This window comes from Tachyglossus aculeatus, chromosome 21, assembly GCF_015852505.1.
Source record: "Tachyglossus aculeatus isolate mTacAcu1 chromosome 21, mTacAcu1.pri, whole genome shotgun sequence".
NCBI classification, from domain to species: domain Eukaryota; kingdom Metazoa; phylum Chordata; class Mammalia; order Monotremata; family Tachyglossidae; genus Tachyglossus; species Tachyglossus aculeatus.
The window spans coordinates 13,108,727-13,127,203 of NC_052086.1; the positions used below are offsets into that span (position 1 = coordinate 13,108,727).

Below are 18,477 nucleotides of genomic sequence, written 5' to 3' on the forward strand. Positions count from 1 at the left end.
CGCTTAGAACAGTGCTTTGCACATAGTAAGTGCTTCATAAATGCCATCATCATTATTATTTGCCATCCCACAGAAGCGTTGGAGGCACCGGCCGGGAGCCTGAGCGCTCTGCCCATTTCACCTCAACCCCAAAGATAAACCGACTTCCTGGTTGGCAATGGAAGTAGGTTTATTGGGTAAGTAAACGCGCCACCGCCCTTTCCTGGCCCCTCAGTGGCTTGCTTAGCGTAGCCTGTGGCCAAAAGGCTTTCGTAATTGAGGGATCCGTTGGGTGTGCGCTGTACTAAGCACCGGGGTTGGCATAATCTAAGCAGATGGAACGCATTCCCCATCGCCTCCCGGGCAAGTTTCAGTCAGTCGATCAGTGGCATTTATTGAGTGCTTACGATGTGCGGAGCTTGGGAGAGTACAATGCAGCCGAGTTGGCACACTCCCTGCCCACAAGGAGCTTACACTCTAAAGGCTTCCTGTAATAATGATAACTAAGCGCTTACTATATACCAGGCACCGTACTAAGCACTGGGGTGGATACAAGCAAATCAGGCTGGACACGGTCCCTTCCCATATAGGGCTCACAAGTGGAATCCCTGTTTTATTGACGAAGCGAAATCCCCATTGATGAGGGAACTGAGGCACAGAGCAGTGAAGTGACTTGCCCGAGGCCCCCCAGCAGACAAGTGGCGGAGCCAGGATTAGAACCCATGACCTTCTGGCGCCCAGGCTTACTATATGCGAGGCACCGTACTAAGCACGGGTGGATACAAGCAAATCAGGCTGGACACGGTCCCTTCCCATATAGGGCTCACAAGTGGAATCCCCGTTTTATTGACGAAGCGAAATCCCCATTGATGAGGGAACTGAGGCACAGAGAAGTGAAGTGACTTGCCCGAGGCCCCCCAGCAGACGAGTGGCGGAGCCGGGATTAGAACCCATGACCTTCTGGCGCCCAGGCTTACTATATGCCAGGCACCGTACTAAGCACTGGGGTGGATACAAGCAAATCAGGCTGGACACGGTCCCTTCCCGTATAGGGCTCACAAGTGGAATCCCCGTTTTATTGGCGAAGTGAAATCCCCATTGATGAGGGAACTGAGGCACAGAGAAGTGCAGTGACTTGCCCGAGGCCCCCCAGCACACAAGTGGCGGAGCCGGGATTAGAACCCATGACCTTCTGGCGCCCAGGCCCGGGCTGTACCCACTAGGCCGTGCACAGCGGTTAACTCCCCCGTCCCCCGACGCCAAACCCAACACGGCTATCTAGCCGGGCCAGAGACTGAATAGGTGGTTCACTGAGAACTGGGGGGAACCCAGGGGGGTGCAAACAGTAGCCAGAGCCTCAGAGATATCAGAAAATAAATCCGTTATAATTTTTCTTCCCAGCCCCTTCACAACTCTCTCCCCTCCCCGGCCGTGAAAGGGGAGGGCTGGAGGGGGTCCAGGATGGTCTCAGTTGAGGGCAGCTTGTTCAGTAGGATCTGGAGGGGTCTAGCCAAGCCCTCCCCTCCCGCCCCCCGCGCTCCCCCGTCGTCTCGCTTCTCTTATTTCCCTCCAATTTTCAGCTCCAGCTCATCCAGGCGTCGCTGGTGTTCCTGCAGCGTGGTCCGCAGCTGGCGCACCTCTTCCTCCAGCCGGGACACCGCTTCCTAGAGCCGGGGGGAGAGCCCTCAGTGGTCCGCGGCCCCCGGGGCCCGGCTTCCCCCGCCACCGTCCCACGGGACCCCGAGCGCCCGCCCGCGTCCCTCACCGTGCCGGCCTCCGGGGTCCCCCGCTTGCGCCCGGTCTCCAGCCCCCGGTTGACCCTCAGCTCCCGGCTCTTGGGGGGCACGTATCCGTCCTTCAGGGACACCAGGAGCGGGGCCGCGTTCTTGCCCCCCAGCCACTCTTCGGCCGTCAGGGCCGGGTCGGGCCCGGCCGTGGGAGGGTACAGGTCCTCTTGGAACAGGTCTGACTAGAGGAGGAGAGCGGGGACACGTGGCGGGCGGCAGCAGGGGGACGCGGAACCCCACCGAGTCACGGAGGGGGCTGCCACGGACCCCCCACTCCCGGGTGGCTCCGTGGTTGGAAATGTGGGACCGCGGGAGCGACCCTGGCCTGCCCTCTGTCCCCCTCTAAGCTCGCCGTGGGCAGGGAATGTGCCCGTTACTTGTTGCGCCGAAATCTCCCAACCGCCTAGTACAGTGCTTTACACACAGTGAGCGCTCAGTCAGTACAGCCGAATGAACGGAAATCCGTTCATTTGGATTTGGAGAAGCAGCGTGGCTCAGCGGAAAGAGCCCGGGCTTTGGAGTCAGAGGTCATGGGTTCAAATCCCGGCTCCGCCACTTTTCAGCTGGGTGACTTCGGGCAAGTCACTTCTCTTTTAGACTGTGAGCCCACGGTTGGGTAGGGACTGTCTCTATATGTTGCCAACTTGGACTTCCCAAGCGCTTAGTACGGTGCTCTGCACACAGTAAGCGCTCAATAAATACGATTGATGATGATGATGATGATGGGCCTCAGTGACCTCATCTGGAAAATGGGGATGAAGACTGGGAGCCCCCCGTGGGGCAACCTGATCACCTTGTAACCTTCCCAGCGCTTAGAACAGTGCTTTGCACATAGTAAGTGCTTAATAAATGCCTTTGTTGTTATTATTATTACTACAGTGCTTTACACACAGTGAGTGCTCAATCAATACAGTCGAATGAATGGAAATGCATTCATTTGGATTTGGAGAAGCAGCGTGGCTCAGCGGAAAGAGCCTGGGCTTTGGAGTCAGAGGTCATGGGTTCAAATCCCGCTCCGCCACTTGTCAGCTGTGTGACTTTGGGCAAGTCACTTCTCTGGGCCTCAGTGACCTCATCTGGAAAATGGGGATGAAGGCTGGGAGCCCCCCGTGGGGCAACCTGATCACCTTGTAACCTCCCCAGCGCTTAATAAACGCCGTCGTTATTATTATTATCAAATCCAGGGTCAGGCGGGGTGGGCTTGGGCCCCGCGGAGAGCCAGGTGGTCCGAAGGCCGCTAGGCCCCCGGGGCAGGGAGTCTCACCTTCCTGGGCACCGTCATAGCAATGGGTTCACACTTCCGCTCGTGCAGTTTGTAGAACCTGAGGAGGCCAAGGGGGAAAAGCGGGGAAGGGCCGAAGCCCAGGTGAGCGGCGCAAGGGGCCCGGGCCCGAGGATGGGTCCTTCCGTGCTGCCCGCCGTGGGGGGAAGCCGTCGGGGAGGGGGGTCGGTAGTCACCTGGCGATTTCACACTTGTTGACCTCCAGCCCGCGCTTGGGCATGTAGCCCATTCCCCTCTGGGACTCCTTGGAGCTGAACATGGACAGGAAGTGTAGGAACGGGGCCTCGTCGGTGATCTCAAAGTACCGGATTGAGCTGTCCCCCTGAGGGGCGAGGGGAAGGTAGACGTCAGCACCCAGAAACACCCTCCCTCCCCACGGTCTTCGTCCTCCTCCGCCTCTGTGCCCCTTTCCCGCTCCCCGGACCGGCCCGGTTGCCTCCTCCCCTCGGCCCCCTTCACTCAATTGAGCGCTTACTGTGGGCAGAGCACTGGACTAAGCGCTTGGGAAGTCCAAGTCGGCAACATAGAGAGGCGGTCCCTACCCAACAACGGGCTCACAGGCTAGAAGGGGGAGACGGACGACAAAACGGGACAGGTGTCAAGTCGACAGAACGAGTAGAATTAAAGCTAGGTGCACATCGTTAACAAAAGAGAATGGTAAATGCGTAGAAGTCAAATAAATAGTGATAAATCTGTACAAACAGGTGCTGTGGGGAGGGGAAGGAGGTAGGGATGGGGAGGAGGAGAGGGAAAAGGGGGCTCAGTCTGGGGTCCGCGGGCTGACCTTGCCACAGAGGTAAACGATGTTGGTGTCGGGGTCAAAGAAGGGCAGCAGGACCCCGCTGCTCGTGTCCAGCTCCTGCAGCGACAGCGGCTCGTCCAGCTTCTTCTGTGGGGACCAGAAGGCCGCAAGGGCGGGTCGGAGGCCGGCCCCGCTCCCTTCCTCCCGGCCGGCCCTGACCCTCGCGGCCTGCCCCGCGGCCCCGAGAGGCTGGGAAAGGGAGCCCGTCCCGAGGGGCGTGAGGGAAGGCTCTCCGGGGCCTCCGGCCGCCTCCGAGAAAGGCCCGTCCATCGCAGCCCCAGGACAGGTCGTTGGGGTGTTTCTCCAGGGCTGACATGGCTGAAGCACTGCGCTAAGCACTGGGGTCAATGCAGCCAACATTAGACAAGGCCCGAGGCTCGCCATCTAAGTGACCTCCTTCCCTTCCCCGCAGCACCTGTATATATGTATATATGTACATATTTATTACTCTATTTTACTTGTACATATCTATGCTATTTATTTCATTTACTAATGAATTTATTTATTTCCTTCCCCTCATCTTTCAAACATGCCCACGTCATCCCCGCTGCCCTTTGTATTCGCCCTATCTCCCTCCTTTCCAAACTCCTAGAACGGGTCGTCTACACTCGGTGCCTCAAAGTCCTCAAGGCCAACTCTATCATAGACCCCCTCCACTCTGGCTTCTGTCCCCTACACTCCACCGAAACTGCCCTCACAAAGGTCACCAATGACCTCTTTCTTGGCAAATCCAATGGCTCCTACTCTGTCCTAATCTATCCTAATAAATAAATTTACTAACAAGTATGTTTGGTTTTGTTCTCTGTCTCCCCCTGTTAAACTGTGAGCCCACTGTTGGGTAGGGACTGTCTCTATATATTGCCAACTTGTACTTCCCAAGCGCTTAATACAGTGCTCTGCACACAGTAAGCGCTCAATAAATACAATTGATTGATTGATTGGGATGGGGAGCCTCCAGAATCCTCCCATCCCTCGTCCCTTTCCTTCCTTGGCCCCCACTCACTGGATCCTTTGGCTCCTCTGTTCCTCCAGACTGCAAATTTTTTTCAGCACTTACTGCGTGTCAAGCACTGTGCTAAGTGCTGTTATTCATCCGTTCATTCATTCAGTAGTATTGAGCGCTTACTGTGTGCAGAGCACTGGACTAAGCGCTTGGGAAGGACAAGTTGGCAACATCTAGAGACGGGCCTTACCCAACAGTGGGCTCACAGGCTAGAAGGGGGAGATGGAGAACAGAACAAAACATATTAACAAAATAAAATAAATAGAATAAATATGGACAAATAAAATAAATAAATAGAGTAATAAATAAAAAGAGTAATAAATAAATAGAGTAACAAATAAATAGAGTAATAAATAAATAGAGTAATATCTGACCGACTATTGGTCAGGTCTATTTATCTGACCGACTATCTATCTATCTATTTATCTATCTTACTCTATTTTACTTGTACATATTTGCTATTCTGTTAATTTTATTTTGTTAATATGTTTTGTTTTGTTGTCTGTCTCCCCCTTCTAGACTGTGAGCCCGCTGTTGGGTAGGGACCGTCTCTACATGTTGCTGACTTGTATTTCCCAAGCGCTTAGTACAGTGCTCCGCACACAGTAAGCGTTCAATAAATACGATTGGATGAATGAATGAATGAACCTCACTGTGGACAGGGAATGTGTCTACCAACTCCATTATGCTCTACTCTCCCAAGCGCTCAGTATAGTGCTCTGCACACAGTAAGCGCTCGATAAATATGGTCGATCGATGGATTAGCTCATGTCTCTCAGCTTCCTTGCGTCTAATCCTTATCGGAATTCTTATTCTAATCCTTACTAATGACATTCGTTATTATTTTTGTGAGTGGTAATAATAATCCTAGTACAGAGAGGCAGCGTTGCTCAGTGGAAAGAGCCCGGGCTTTGGAGTCAGAGGTCATGGGTTCAAATCCCGGTTCCGCCAATTGTCAGCTGTGTGACTTTGGGCAAGTCACTTCACTTCTCTGGGCCTCAGTTCCCTCATCTGTCAAATGGGGATGAAGGCTGTGAGTCCCCCCTGGGACCACCTGATCACCTTGTAACCTCCCCAGCGCTTAGAACAGTGCTTTGCACATAGTAAGCGCTTAACAAATACCATCATTATCATTATTATCATGAATCCCGTCTCTGCCGCTTGTCTGCTGTGTGGCCTTGGGCCAGTCACTTCTCCGTGCCTCAGTTCCCTCATCCGTAAAATGGGGATTGAGACTGTGAACCCCACGTGGGACAGGGACCGTGTCCAACCCAATTTGCTTGTGTTCACCCCAGTGCTTAGTACAGTGCCTGGCACATAGTAAGCACTTAATAAACACCACAATTATTAGTAATGATTGTAATAGTAATGCGGAGATGATTGGGCTGAACTTCTTTCGTAGAAAATGACCTGGGCAGCAGAGAGATCATTATTAGCCTAATAATCTTTAGGCTAATCGTTATTTGCCCCTTCCGGCCACATCCGCAGGGGTATTCCTCCTTTTCCTGCTTTTCCCCAAGCCTCCGCGGGCCTCTCCCTGGGTTGGGGGTCTCCCCGCCACCCCCGATTTTTTACTTCCCTCAGACTCACCATGTCCCAGAGAGCCACCTGCCTCTCACTCATGCGGCTGAATCCCGTGGTCAGGATCTTGCCCTCCGTCACGAACACCGCTCGGACCGGCCGCGTCCCCTCGTGAGGCCGTTCCTTCTCCTAAGGAGCCGGGGAGGGAAGGAGAGAGGGAGGGGTGGCATCCTCACAGCTGGGACGGACCCCCTTCTCACCGCGCCCCGGCCCTGACGAGCAGGAGCCCGGAGGGAATCGGAAGCGGGTGGAGGAGTGGGAGTCCCTGGAGCTTCCCAGGGGCAGCCCGGACTGGATTTCAGGGCCCGTTGCAAACAAGAGACTCCGGAACCACCCCCTGGGAGGATTTATCCAGATTCAAGCCAAAAGATGTGGAGGAATGGGATCAGCCACCGCAAATGGGCCTCTCGCCCCTCTCTGGGCCGGCGCGGACGGATGGAGTGGTCAGTTTCCTCCTGGATCATTCATTCATTCATTCAATCGTATTTATTGAGTGCTTACTGTGTGCAGAGCACTGGACTAAGCACTTGGGAAGTCCAAGTTGGCAACAGAGACGGCTCCCCTGACCCCCGTCCCCAACTGAGAGGCTGCATCCCTGGGAACGGGTGGGAAGGCGGCTTGTTGGGCGGGTAAAGTTTCCAAGTTGGCTCTTCCCCCGTCCTTCGGGGTGAGGAGCGGGAGGAGGCCGGAAAGGCCCCGGGCAAGTCACATCACTTCTCTGGGCCTCAGTTCCCTCATCTGTAAAATGGGGATGAAGGCTCAGTACATCTCCAGAGGCCCGTGAGGCCGAGGGGGCTCCTTTCCCGCCCGGCTCTCCGGGCCGAGGCCTCTCTCCGGAGGAGCGGAGAGCGGGTGGAAGTCAGGGAGACGGGACAGACTCCTGGCTGTCCTCCACCTTTGCCCGTGGGGTGGGATGGGTTCCCCCAACTGAAAGGAAAAGAAAGTCCCAGGGGCCTCCGGCCAGGGCCACCTCTGATCGGGACTGCCGGGATGACTGGGATTTGCAGTTTGACGGGCCCCCCGACTTTAGACAGTAAGCCCCAGGCTGGAGACGGGGGGTCCGCTCCCTTCCGTGCCCCCGGCCCAAGCTCCAGGGTGACTCACGATGATGACGGTGCCCTTGCGAGGGTCAATCACGCGGACCCTCTTGTCCCGGCAGGAGGTGCAGAGGAGGGCGCCGTCCCGGCTCCAGTCGGCGCTGTAGATGGTGTCGGGGTGCGTGTCCGGCCCCAGGGTCAGCACCGCCGCCCCCGTCCCCACGTCCCACACGAGCACCACGTTGTCGCAGCCTGGGGGGCGGCGGGGCGGGACGGGGCCCGGGCTCAGCCAGCCCCTCGGACCCCGCTCGCCCCCGAGAAACCACCTCCGCCACCCGGTACCTTTCATTCAATCGTATTTATTGAGTGCTTTCTGTGTGCGGAGCATGGACTAAGCGCTTGGGAAGTCCAAGTCGGCAACATATAGAGATGGTCCCTACCCAACAGCGGCTTACTGTGTGCAAAGCACTGTACTAAGCGCTTGGGAAGTCCAAGTCGGCGACATATAGAGATGGTCCGTACCCAACAGCGGCTTACGGTGTGCGGAGCACTGAACTAAGCGCTTGGGAAGTCCAAGTCGGCAACATATAGAGATGGTCCATACCCAACAGCAGCTTACGGTGTGCAGAGCACTGTACTAAGCGCTTGGGAAGTCCAAGTCGGCAACATATAGAGACAGTCCCTACCCAACAGCGGCTTACTGTGTGCAGAGCACTGTACTAAGTGCTTGGGAAGTCCAAGTTGGCAACATATAGAGACAGTCCCCACCCAACAGGGGCTTAATGTGTGCAGAGCACTGTACTAAGCGCTTGGGAAGTCCAAGTCGGCAACATATAAAAACAGTCCCTACCCAACAGTACTAAGTGCTTGGGAAGTCCAAGTTGGCAACATATAGAGACTACCCAACAGCAGCTTACTGTGTGCGGAGCACTGTACTAAGCGCTTGGGAAGTCCAAGTCAGCAACATATAGAGCCGGTCCCTACCCCACAGCGGGCTCACAGTCTAGAAGGGGGAGACGGACAACAAAACGCAACGTGTTAACAAAATAAAATAAAGACGTACAAGTGAAATGAATAAACAGAATACCTGCGCTGAGCAGCACGTTCTGGGCCGTCGGGTGCCAGACCACGATGCCCACCCGCTTGGTGTGTCCCTCCAGAGTGACCACGGGCTCCCGGAGCGGCAGGGTCAGGCCCCCATCGGGGATCTCCCACACCTGGGCCGACGGGGAGAGGAAGAAGTCAGTCTGTCCCGGGGGTCCCCTCCGCCCCCCGACTCTTCTCAACCCCCGGGTCCCCCCGTGATCTCCCGCCTTCAGGACCGTCCATCTCCCCCCTTCCATTTTGGCTCCCCTCTCTCGGCTCCTGGGGTCCCCCGCCCCTCACCATTACGGTGCAGTCCTCGGAGCCGCTGGCGATGACGTGGTCGTTGTGGGGACACCAGGCAATGTCCAGCACAGGAGCCGTGTGGCCGCACACCGTGGGGACATTCTTGTCCACCCGGCCGGTCTGCGGAAACACAGGGGCGGGGGTCAGAGGTCAGGGCCGCTCTCCGGTCCAAGCTGCTCGTCCTCCACTCATCCACCCTTCTACACTGTGAGCCCACTGTTGGGTAGGGACCGTCTCTAGATGTTGCCAACTTGGACTTCCCAAGCACTTAGTCCAGTGCTCTGCACACAGAAAGTGCTCAATAAATACAATTGAATGAACGAATGAATGAATAATAATAATAATAATAATGATAGCATTTATTAAGCGCTTACTATATAAGGAGCGCCTTACCTCCTTCCCCTCCCCACAGCACCTGTATATATGTTTGTACGGATTTATTACTCCATTTTATTTGTACATATTTATTCTACTTATTTTATTTTGTTAATATGTTTTGTTTTGCTCTCTGTCTCCCACTTCTAGACCGTGAGCCCGCTGTGGGGTAGGGACCGTCTCTAGATGTTGCCAACTTGGACTTCCCAAGCACTTAGTCCAGTGCTCTGCACACAGTAAGCGCTCAATAAATACGATTGAATGAATGAATAATAATAATAATGACAGCATTTATTAAGCGCTTACTATGTAAGGAGCCTTACCTCCTTCCCCTCCCCACAGCACCTGTATATATGTATATATGTCTGTACGGATTTATCACTCTATTTTATTTGTACATATTTATTCTATTTATTTTATTTTGTTAATATGTTTTGTTTTGTTCTCTGTCTCCCCCTTCTAGACCGTGAGCCCACTGTTGGGTAGGGACCGTCTCTCTATGTTGCCAACTTGGACTTCCCAAGCGCTTAGTACCGTGCTGTGCACACAGTAAGCGCTCAATAAATATGAATGAATGAATAATAATAATAATAATGATAACATTTATTAAGCGCTTACTATGTAAGGAGCGCCTTACCTCCTTCCCCTCCCCACATGTTTATATGTATATATGTTTGTAAGGATTTATTACTCTATTTTATTTGTACGTATTCTATTTATTTTATTTTGTTAATACGTTTTGTTTTGTTCTCTGTCTCCCCCTTCTAGACTGTGAGCCCAATGTTGGGTAGGGACCATCTCTATATGGTGCCGACTTGGACTTCCCAAGCGCTTAGTCCAGTGCTCTGCACAGAATAAGTGCTCAATAAATATGATTGAATGAATGAATGAACTGAAAAATGGTCTCCCTCCTACTCCGACTGTGAGCCCCCCGCGGGACGGGGACTAGTCCAGTGCTCTGCACACAGTAAGCGCTCAATAAATACGATTGATTGATTAAGCACTTGGGAAGTACAAGTTAGCAACGTATAGAGACGGTCCCTACCCGACAGTGGGCTCAGGAAACTGAGGCAGAGAGAAGCGAAGTGACTCGCCCCGGCATCACACAAGCAAGCAGTTGGCACAGTCAGGATTAGAACCCGGGTCCTCCTGTCTCCCGGGCCTTGGTTCTCTAGGTGATCGGAGAGATGGAGGTACCAGTGGGGAGTGTTTTAGAAGTCAAGAGACGGTCTGGGGTGGGGGGAGAGGAGGACTGGGATCCTCGGGGGAGATGATTTTTGCGTTCTTCTGGTTTTCCGTTCTGTGAAATATAACGTGGCTTATGCCAAGAAATGGGACTTCACGGCTTTGACTGACTTCTGGGATAAGGTACTTGAAGAAGCCGAAGCGCAGCATTTATCCCAATCCATCTTGCCCGATGTGGTGAAGCTGGCATTTTATCTGCCAAATATTTGTACCCAGCCAATACCTCTACTGAAACAGAAGATGTCCATATTTATTCTATTTATTTTATTTTGTTAATTTGTTTTGTTGTCTGTCTCCCCCTTCTAGACTGTGAGCCCGCTGTTGGGTAGGGACCGTCTCTAGATGTTGCCGACTTGGACTTCCCAAGCGCTTAGTCCAGTGCTCTGCACACAGTAAGCTCTCAATAAATACAATTGAATGAATGAATGTTTGTACAGATTTATTACTGTTTATTTTACTTGTACATATTTACTATCCTATTTATTTTATTTTGTTAATGTGTTTTGTTTTGTTGTCTGTCTCCCCCTTCTAGACTGTGAGCCCGCTGTTGTGTAGGGACCGTCTCGATATGTTCCCCCTCCCCACCTCTTCATCCCCCCCGCCTTACCTCCTTCCCCTCCCCACAGCACCTGTATATATGTTTGTAAGGATTTATTACTCTATTTATTTATTTATTTAACTTGTACATATTTATTCTATTTATTTTATTTTGTTAATATGTTTTGTTGTCTGTCCTCCCCTTCTAGACTGTGAGCCTACTGTTGGGTAGGGACCGGCTCTATATATTGCCAACTTGTACTTCCCAAGCGCTTAGTACAGTGCTCTGCACACAGTAAGCGCTCAATAAATACGATTGAATGAATGAATGAATCACAATGTCACAAGAGCAAATCACCAGTCTTCTGGCCAATGCTTTCTTCTTCCCATTCCCACGACGCAATGCTAAGATGAAGTCCGAGTATTCTAGTTGCCCAGATATCAATTTCAACAGGTTCTTCTATCAATAATCAATCAATCAATCAATCAATTGTATTTATTGAGCACTCACTTTGTGCAGAGCACTGTACTAAGTGCTTGGGAAGTACAAGATGGCAACATATAGAGACAGTCCCTACCCAACAGTGGGCTCAAGGCTCAGTGGAAGGAGCCCGGGCTTGGGAGTCAGAGGTCATGGGTTCAAATCCCGGCTCCTCCACTTGTCAGCTGGGTGACTTTGGGCAAGTCACTTCACTTCTCTGGGCCCCAGTTACCTCATCTGTAAAATGGGGATGAAGACTGTGAGCCCCCTGTGGGACAACCTCATCACCTTGTAACCTCCCCAGCGCTTAGAACAGGGCTTTGCACATAGTAAGTGCTTAATAAATGCCATCATCATCATTATTATTATTATCATCCCAGCTCTGCCACTCGTCAGCTGTGTGACTTTGGGCAAGTCACTTCTCTGTGCTTCAGTTCCCTCGTCTGGAAAATGTAAAATCCCTCATCCCTGTAAAATCCCTCATCTTCTAGACTGTGAGGCCGCCGTTGGGTAAGGGCCGTCTCTAGATGTTGCCCACTTGGACTTCCCAAGCGCTTAGTCCAGTGCTCTGCACACAGTCGGCGCTTAATAAATGCCATTATTATTATTATCCCAGCTCCGCCACTCGTCAGCTGTGTGACTTTGGGCAAGTCACTTCTCTGTGCTTCAGTTCCCTCGTCTGTAAAATCCCTCATCTTCTAGACTGTGATCCCGCCGTTGGGTAAGGGCCATCTCTAGATGTTGCCCACTTGGACTTCCCAAGCGCTTAGTCCAGTGCTCTGCACACAGTCGGCGCTTAATAAATGCCATTATTATTATTATTATCCCAGCTCCGCCACTTGTCAGCTGTGTGACTTTGGGCAAGTGACTTCTCTGTGCTTCAGTTCCCTCGTCTGGAAAATGTAAAATCCCTCATCCCTGTAAAATCCCTCATCTTCTAGACTGTGAGCCCGCCGTTGGGTAAGGGCCGTCTCTAGATGTTGCCCACTTGGACTTCCCAAGCGCTTAGTACAGTGCTCTGCACACAGTCAGCGCTTAGTAAATGCCATTATTATTATTATCCCAGCTCCCACTTGTCAGCTGTGTGACTTTGGGCAAGTGACTTCTCTGTGCTTCAGTTCCCTCATCTGGAAAATGTAAAATCCCTCATCCCTGTAAAATCCCTCATCTTCTAGATTGTGAGCCTGCCGTTGGGTAAGGGCCGTCTCTAGATGTTGCCCACTTGGACTTCCCAAGCGCTTAGTCCAGTGCTCTGCACACAGTCGGCGCTTAATAAATGCCATTATTATTATCATCCCAGCTCCGCCACTTTTCAGCTGTGTGACTTTGGGCAAGTGACTTCTCTGTGCTTCAGTTCCCTCGTCTGTAAAATCCCTCATCTTCTAGACTGTGAGCCCGCCGTTGGGTAAGGACCGTCTCTAGATGTTGCCCACTTGGACTTCCCAAGTGCTTAGTCCAATGCTCTGCACACAGTCGGCGCTTAATAAATGCCATTATTATTATTATCCCAGCTCCGCCACTCGTCAGCTGTGTGACTTTGGGCAAGTCACTTCTCTGTGCTTCAGTTCCCTCGTCTGTAAAATCCCTCATCTTCTAGACTGTGATCCCGCCGTTGGGTAAGGGCCATCTCTAGATGTTGCCCACTTGGACTTCCCAAGCGCTTAGTCCAGTGCTCTGCACACAGTCGGCGCTTAATAAATGCCATTATTATTATTATTATCCCAGCTCCGCCACTTGTCAGCTGTGTGACTTTGGGCAAGTGACTTCTCTGTGCTTCAGTTCCCTCGTCTGGAAAATGTAAAATCCCTCATCCCTGTAAAATCCCTCATCTTCTAGACGGTGAGCCTGCCGTTGGGTAAGGGCCGTCTCTAGATGTTGCCCACTTGGACTTCCCAAGCGCTTAGTCCAGTGCTCTGCACACAGTCGGCGCTTAATAAATGCCATTATTATTATCATCCCAGCTCCGCCACTTTTCAGCTGTGTGACTTTGGGCAAGTGACTTCTCTGTGCTTCAGTTCCCTCGTCTGGAAAATGTAAAATCCCTCATCCCTGTAAAATCCCTCATCTTCTAGACTGTGAGCCCGCCGTTGGGTAAGGACCGTCTCTAGATGTTGCCCACTTGGACTTCCCAAGCGCTTAGTCCAGTGCTCTGCACACAATCAGCACTTAATAAATGCCATTATTATTATTATCCCAGCTCCGCCACTCGTCAGCTGTGTGACTTTGGGCAAGTCACTTCTCTGTGCTTCAGTTCCCTCGTCTGTAAAATCCCCCATCCCTGTAAAATCCCTCATCTGCCAGACTGTGAGCCCGCCGTTGGGTAAGGGCCGTCTCTAGATGTTGCCCACTTGGACTTCCCAAGCGCTTAGTCCAGTGCTCTGCGCCCAGTCGGCGCTCAATAAGTGCGATTGAGTGAGTGAACGGTGCAGAGGTTTGGAAACGGGGCCTTTCCGGAGCAGCGGCGGCCACAGCAGGCTGAGCAGGGCTTCCTGTGTATGTGGGGAGGGGAGGGCTGGGGTGGGGTGGGATGGGGGGTGGTGGGAGGCTGGGGGAGCTGCCGTCCCGACACCCACAACCACTTCCTCTTCTCCCTGCCCTGCCGCAACGGTCCTTTTAAGGTAACAACGTTGCACTCCGAAGGAGCCCTCTCACCCCTGGCCCCCGCCCTGCACCTCCAACCCCCTCCCCAGAATCAGCTTCTTCCCACCCCATCTTCCCCGCTACCCCAGGAGACTTAGGGAGGGCCGAGGGCAGGGTCGGAATAATCATAATCATGATGATGATGACGGTATCGCGCTTGGGAGTCAACCAATCAATCAATCAATCGTGTTTATTGAGCGCTTACTGTGTGCAGAGCACCGGACTAAGCGCTTTGGAAGCACAAGTCAGAGGTCAGGGGTTCGAATCCCAGCTCCGCCGCTTAGCTGTGTGACCTTGGGCAAGCTACTTCGCCTCTCTGGGCCTCAGTGACCTCATAATCAGGGGTTCGAATCCCGGCTCCGCCACTAAGCTGTGTGACCTTGGGCAAGCCACTTTGCCTCTGTGACCTCATAATAATAACGATGGCATTTGTTAAGCGCTTACTATGTGCAGGGCGCTGTTCTAAGCGCTGGCGGGGGCGGGGACACACAAGGTGATCAATAAATACACAGTCTTCATCCCCATTTTCCAGATCAGGTAACTGAGGTTCAGAGAAGTGAAGTGACTTGCCCGAGGTCACACAGCAGACGTGTGGCGGAGTCAGGATTCGAACCTATAACCTCTGACTCCAAAGCCCGGGCTCTTTCCACTGAGCCACGCTGCTTCTCTAACCTCATCTGGAAAATGGGGATGAAGACTGTAAGCCCCATGTGGGACAACCTGATCACCTTGTATCCCCCAAGCACTTAGAACGGTGCTCAATTACCATCATCATTATTATTATTATTATTTGTTCAGTCATTTGCTCATTCAATTGTATTTATTGAGCGCTTACTGCGTGCAGAGCACTGGACTAAGCGCTTGGGAAGTCCAAGTTGGCAACATATAGAGACGGTCCCTACCCAACAGCGGGCTTACAGTCTAGAAGTCTAGATTTGTTAAGCGCTTACTACGCGCCAAGCACCGCTCGAAGCAGAAGACAAGAGCGGGGCAAGGGGGGAACTCTCAAAACGTTGCTCGGGTTCCCCCCCTCCGGGGTGAAGAGGGTCGGGGAAGCCTCCGGCCCCTTCCCCATCGCTCGCGTTGTCCCCTTCCCAGGCCAAATCCCGGCTCCGCCGCTTGTCAGCTGTGTGACTTTGGGCGAGTCGCTTCACTTCTCTGGGCCTCAGTTCCCTCAACTGCAAAATGGGGATGAAGACTGTGAGCCCCATATGGGACAATCTGATCACCTCGTATCCTCCCCGGTGCTTAGAACAGTGCTTTGCACATAGTAAGCGCTTAACAAATACCGAAATTATGATTAATTATTATCACTGGGAGAGGAGGTGGCTGCTCTTGGCGCCTTCGGCCTTGTCTCCCCATCCCGGAAGAGATGCCCTAGCATCCCCTTCCCCCGCCACAGCCCCCTCCTTCCCAGCCGCCGCTGCCTCGGTTGCTAGTTGTTGGGGTGATAAGGGGTTCCCAGAGGGGGGGACCTCACGCCTCCGGTGCCCCACATCTCCCAGCGGTGGGGTTGGGGGAGCCGGGGACGGGGTCCCTGAGGGTGCCGCCCCTAGATTAAGGGCCGGCCTCGCCACTCCCGGGCAGGGTGAGGTCCCGGGATGATCCCAGGGGCTGCCGGAGGGAAGAGTCCCATGACCGGCCATCCCTCGGCATCCACCCAGCGTCCGGGGCCTTCCTGCGACTCCCAGACGCGCCCGCCGTGCCTCACCTTAGCCAAGGGTAGTACCAGGAAGGCTCCCCCGCCGCTGGCCTCGCAGATCAGTGCCACGAACTTGGGATTGACGGCGCAGAAGCCGCTGTCCCAGGTGGTCTGGGACACCCGCACGTCCTCGTAGCACTGGTCCGCCTTGGCCTGCTGGCCAAAGACATGGCGGAACTTGCTGCTGCGCACCACCTGCCTGCTCATCCTGGCGGGGGGAGGACACACATGGAGGACCGGGATCAGAGCGGGCCCCGGGAGACCGTCGCCAGAGGAGGACCCATGGTTCTTCCTGGTCACTTGGGACCCGCAAGCGGCCCTTCCCCGCCCCTCTGTCCCCACCCAGTCTCCCCGTAACGCTGCTCAGCGTCGAAGGCTAAGCGAGCCCGCCCGTCTGCCCGCAGCCAGAGACCCCCCTCACGCAGGCACGGTCCCACGAGAAGCCGACACAAAGGAAAGAGACGGCAGAGGCCGCAGAGTTCAGAAGGGTCCAGCAGGCCTGCTTCGGTGCTAGGCCTCGCCGTCTAATTTCGTCTAGTCCCCGCCGCCTGACGCCCTCCAGGCCCGGAGAGCGGCACCCACCCAACAGGCCATGGATGCAAAGGGTCTGGGGGCGGTGGAGGCCTGAGGGGGGTCTGAAGGGTTAGAAACTCTGAGATGCCCACGGCCCCCTTCTCCACCCTCTCCACGGCCGCCCCAAATGCGGGATGGACTTGGGCACCCCCAGCCCTGCTGTTCATTCCCCGTCCATCCCCCACCCCTCCATCTGCACCCCGCTCTTCCCGCTGCCGCTGCCCTGGGTGAGAAGCCGACGAAGGGGGGAAGCGAGGAACCAGTGTGAATTTTCTGCTGCTCTCGCCCCCGCTTTCTCACACTCGCCCGCTCTGCGTCAGCCGACCGAGTCCCCGAGGGGGAGGGGAGGCCCGGATCCCAAAACGGGTGTCCCCCAACCCGGGTGTCCCCCAACCCGGGTGTCGGAAGAACCGGGGGAGCTGGGGCTCGGTGGCTTTGAGGAGAGCGGTGACCCCGAGACGCTGACCCTCGCCCCTGGGCCGGCCGGCCTCGATGGCTGGCACAAGTGGGCCCGTCTCACGGCTTGGGTTGGGGAGAGGGTGGTCGGGGACCCCGGGCGGGCTGGTGGGGAGTGGCAGAGCCTGGCACCCCACCGGCCCTCCCCCACCCCAGGTACCGGGGCCCGGAAACCACCGAAAGGGGAACTTTGACTTTTCTTGTTTTTCTCTAGAACCTTTTCCTGTCTCCGAGCCCCAAGCAGCCGCTCCCCGGGCACCCCCTTGCTCTGCCGCCCCGGTACCCCCACCCAGAGGTGTCTTCACTTTGGGGTTTGGGTCGAGGCCGGATTCCCCGGCCTCCTCAGGGCCCTGCCCTCTGCACCCCGTGCCCCTCAGTGGGACCAACTTTGCTTCTCCGGGGCTGACCTCTCCCCGCTTTCCCTGACCCCCCCCAAACCATCCTTCACAGTGGCCCCTTCTAGGAGCCGGTCAGTTCCCCCAGCCCCCACCCAGGGGTGCCTCCACTTTGGGGTTTGGGTCTAGGCCAGATCCACCGGCCTCCTCAGGGCCCTACCTTCTGCGCCCCGTGCCCCTCAGTGGGACCAACTTTGCTTCTCCGGGGCTGACCTCTCCCCGCTTTCCCTGACCCCCCCAAAACCATCCTTCACAGTGGCCCCTTCTAGGAGCCGGTCAGTTCCCCCAGCCCCCACCCAGGGGTGCCTCCGCTTTGGGGTTTGGGTCTAGGCCGGATCCCCCGGCCTCCTCAGGGCCCTACCCTCTGCGCCCCATGCCCCTCAGTGGGACCAACTTTGCTTCTCCGGGACTGACCTCTCCCCGCTTTCCCTGACCCCCCCCCAAACCATCCTTCACAGTGGCCCCTTCTAGGAGCCGGTCAGTTCCCCCAGCCCCCACCCAGGGGTGCCTCCGCTTTGGGGTTTGGGTCTAGGCTGGATTCCCCTGGACTCCTCAGGGCCCTACCCTCTGCGCCCCATGCCCCTCAGTAGGACCAACTTTGCTTCTCCGGGACTGACCTCTCCCCGCTTTCCCTGACCCCCCCAAAACCATCCTTCACAGTGGCCCCTTCTAGGAGCCGGTCAGTTCCCCCAACCCCACCCAGGGGTGCCTCCACTTTGGGGTTTGGGTCTAGGCCGGATCCCCCGGCCTCCTCAGGGCCCTTCCCTCTGTACCCCTTGCCCCTCAGTGGGATCAACTTAGCTTCTCCGGGACTGACCTCTCCCCGCTTTCCCTGACCCCCCAAAACCATCCTTCACAGTGGCCCCTTCTAGGAGCCGGTCAGTTCCCCCAGCCCCCACCCAGTGCCCCTCCCTCTTTTAGGAGGGCGATTCCCTTCCCCCCATGACACCCACCCACCCACCCATCCACAGGTTGGGGATGGAAGGGCAAGGCACCCACCCCCGGCCCCCGGCCCAACCCCTGATCTCCCAACCTCACCTGCTAGACAGACACAGAGAGAGAGAGAGAGAAAGAGAGCCAGGGAGGACCCTGCGGCTCCAAGGACGAGGAAGAAGAGGAGGAGGAGGATGGAGCCGAAGCCACGGAGCACCCGCCCAGCGAAAGGATGCTCCTGTCAAGACAATGAATGAGAAGCAGCAGCTTGGGAGGCCTC

The 18,477-nt window shown here is 55.0% G+C and overlaps 2 protein-coding genes across 3 annotated transcripts in view; one reads left to right on the forward strand and one right to left on the reverse strand.

Moving 5' to 3' along the window:
* Positions 1-1,343: 1,343 nt before the first annotated feature.
* On the reverse strand, positions 1,344-18,442 carry CORO1A (coronin 1A). 2 transcript variants are annotated; one of them, XM_038762897.1, is made up of 11 exons: positions 18,303-18,442; positions 15,850-16,048; positions 8,858-8,980; positions 8,559-8,688; positions 7,539-7,723; positions 6,444-6,563; positions 3,833-3,934; positions 3,225-3,370; positions 3,031-3,088; positions 1,745-1,948; positions 1,344-1,643 (listed from the first exon to the last, which is right to left on the reverse strand). In XM_038762897.1, the coding sequence occupies exons 2-11, from the start codon at positions 16,045-16,047 to the stop codon at positions 1,539-1,541; spliced, it is 1,371 nt and encodes a 456-aa protein (XP_038618825.1). In that variant the 5' UTR covers position 16,048; positions 18,303-18,442; the 3' UTR covers positions 1,344-1,538. The 2 variants fall into 2 exon arrangements, with proteins under 2 accessions (XP_038618825.1, XP_038618824.1); XM_038762896.1 differs by having other exon boundaries at positions 3,833-3,937.
* MAPK3 (mitogen-activated protein kinase 3) overlaps positions 16,548-18,477 on the forward strand; it is a 69,005-nt gene continuing 67,075 nt past the window's right edge. The window contains exon 1 of the mRNA XM_038762713.1: positions 16,548-17,025. Coding sequence (XP_038618641.1) covers positions 16,548-17,025 — 478 coding nt within the window. The remainder of the gene's footprint in view (positions 17,026-18,477) is intronic.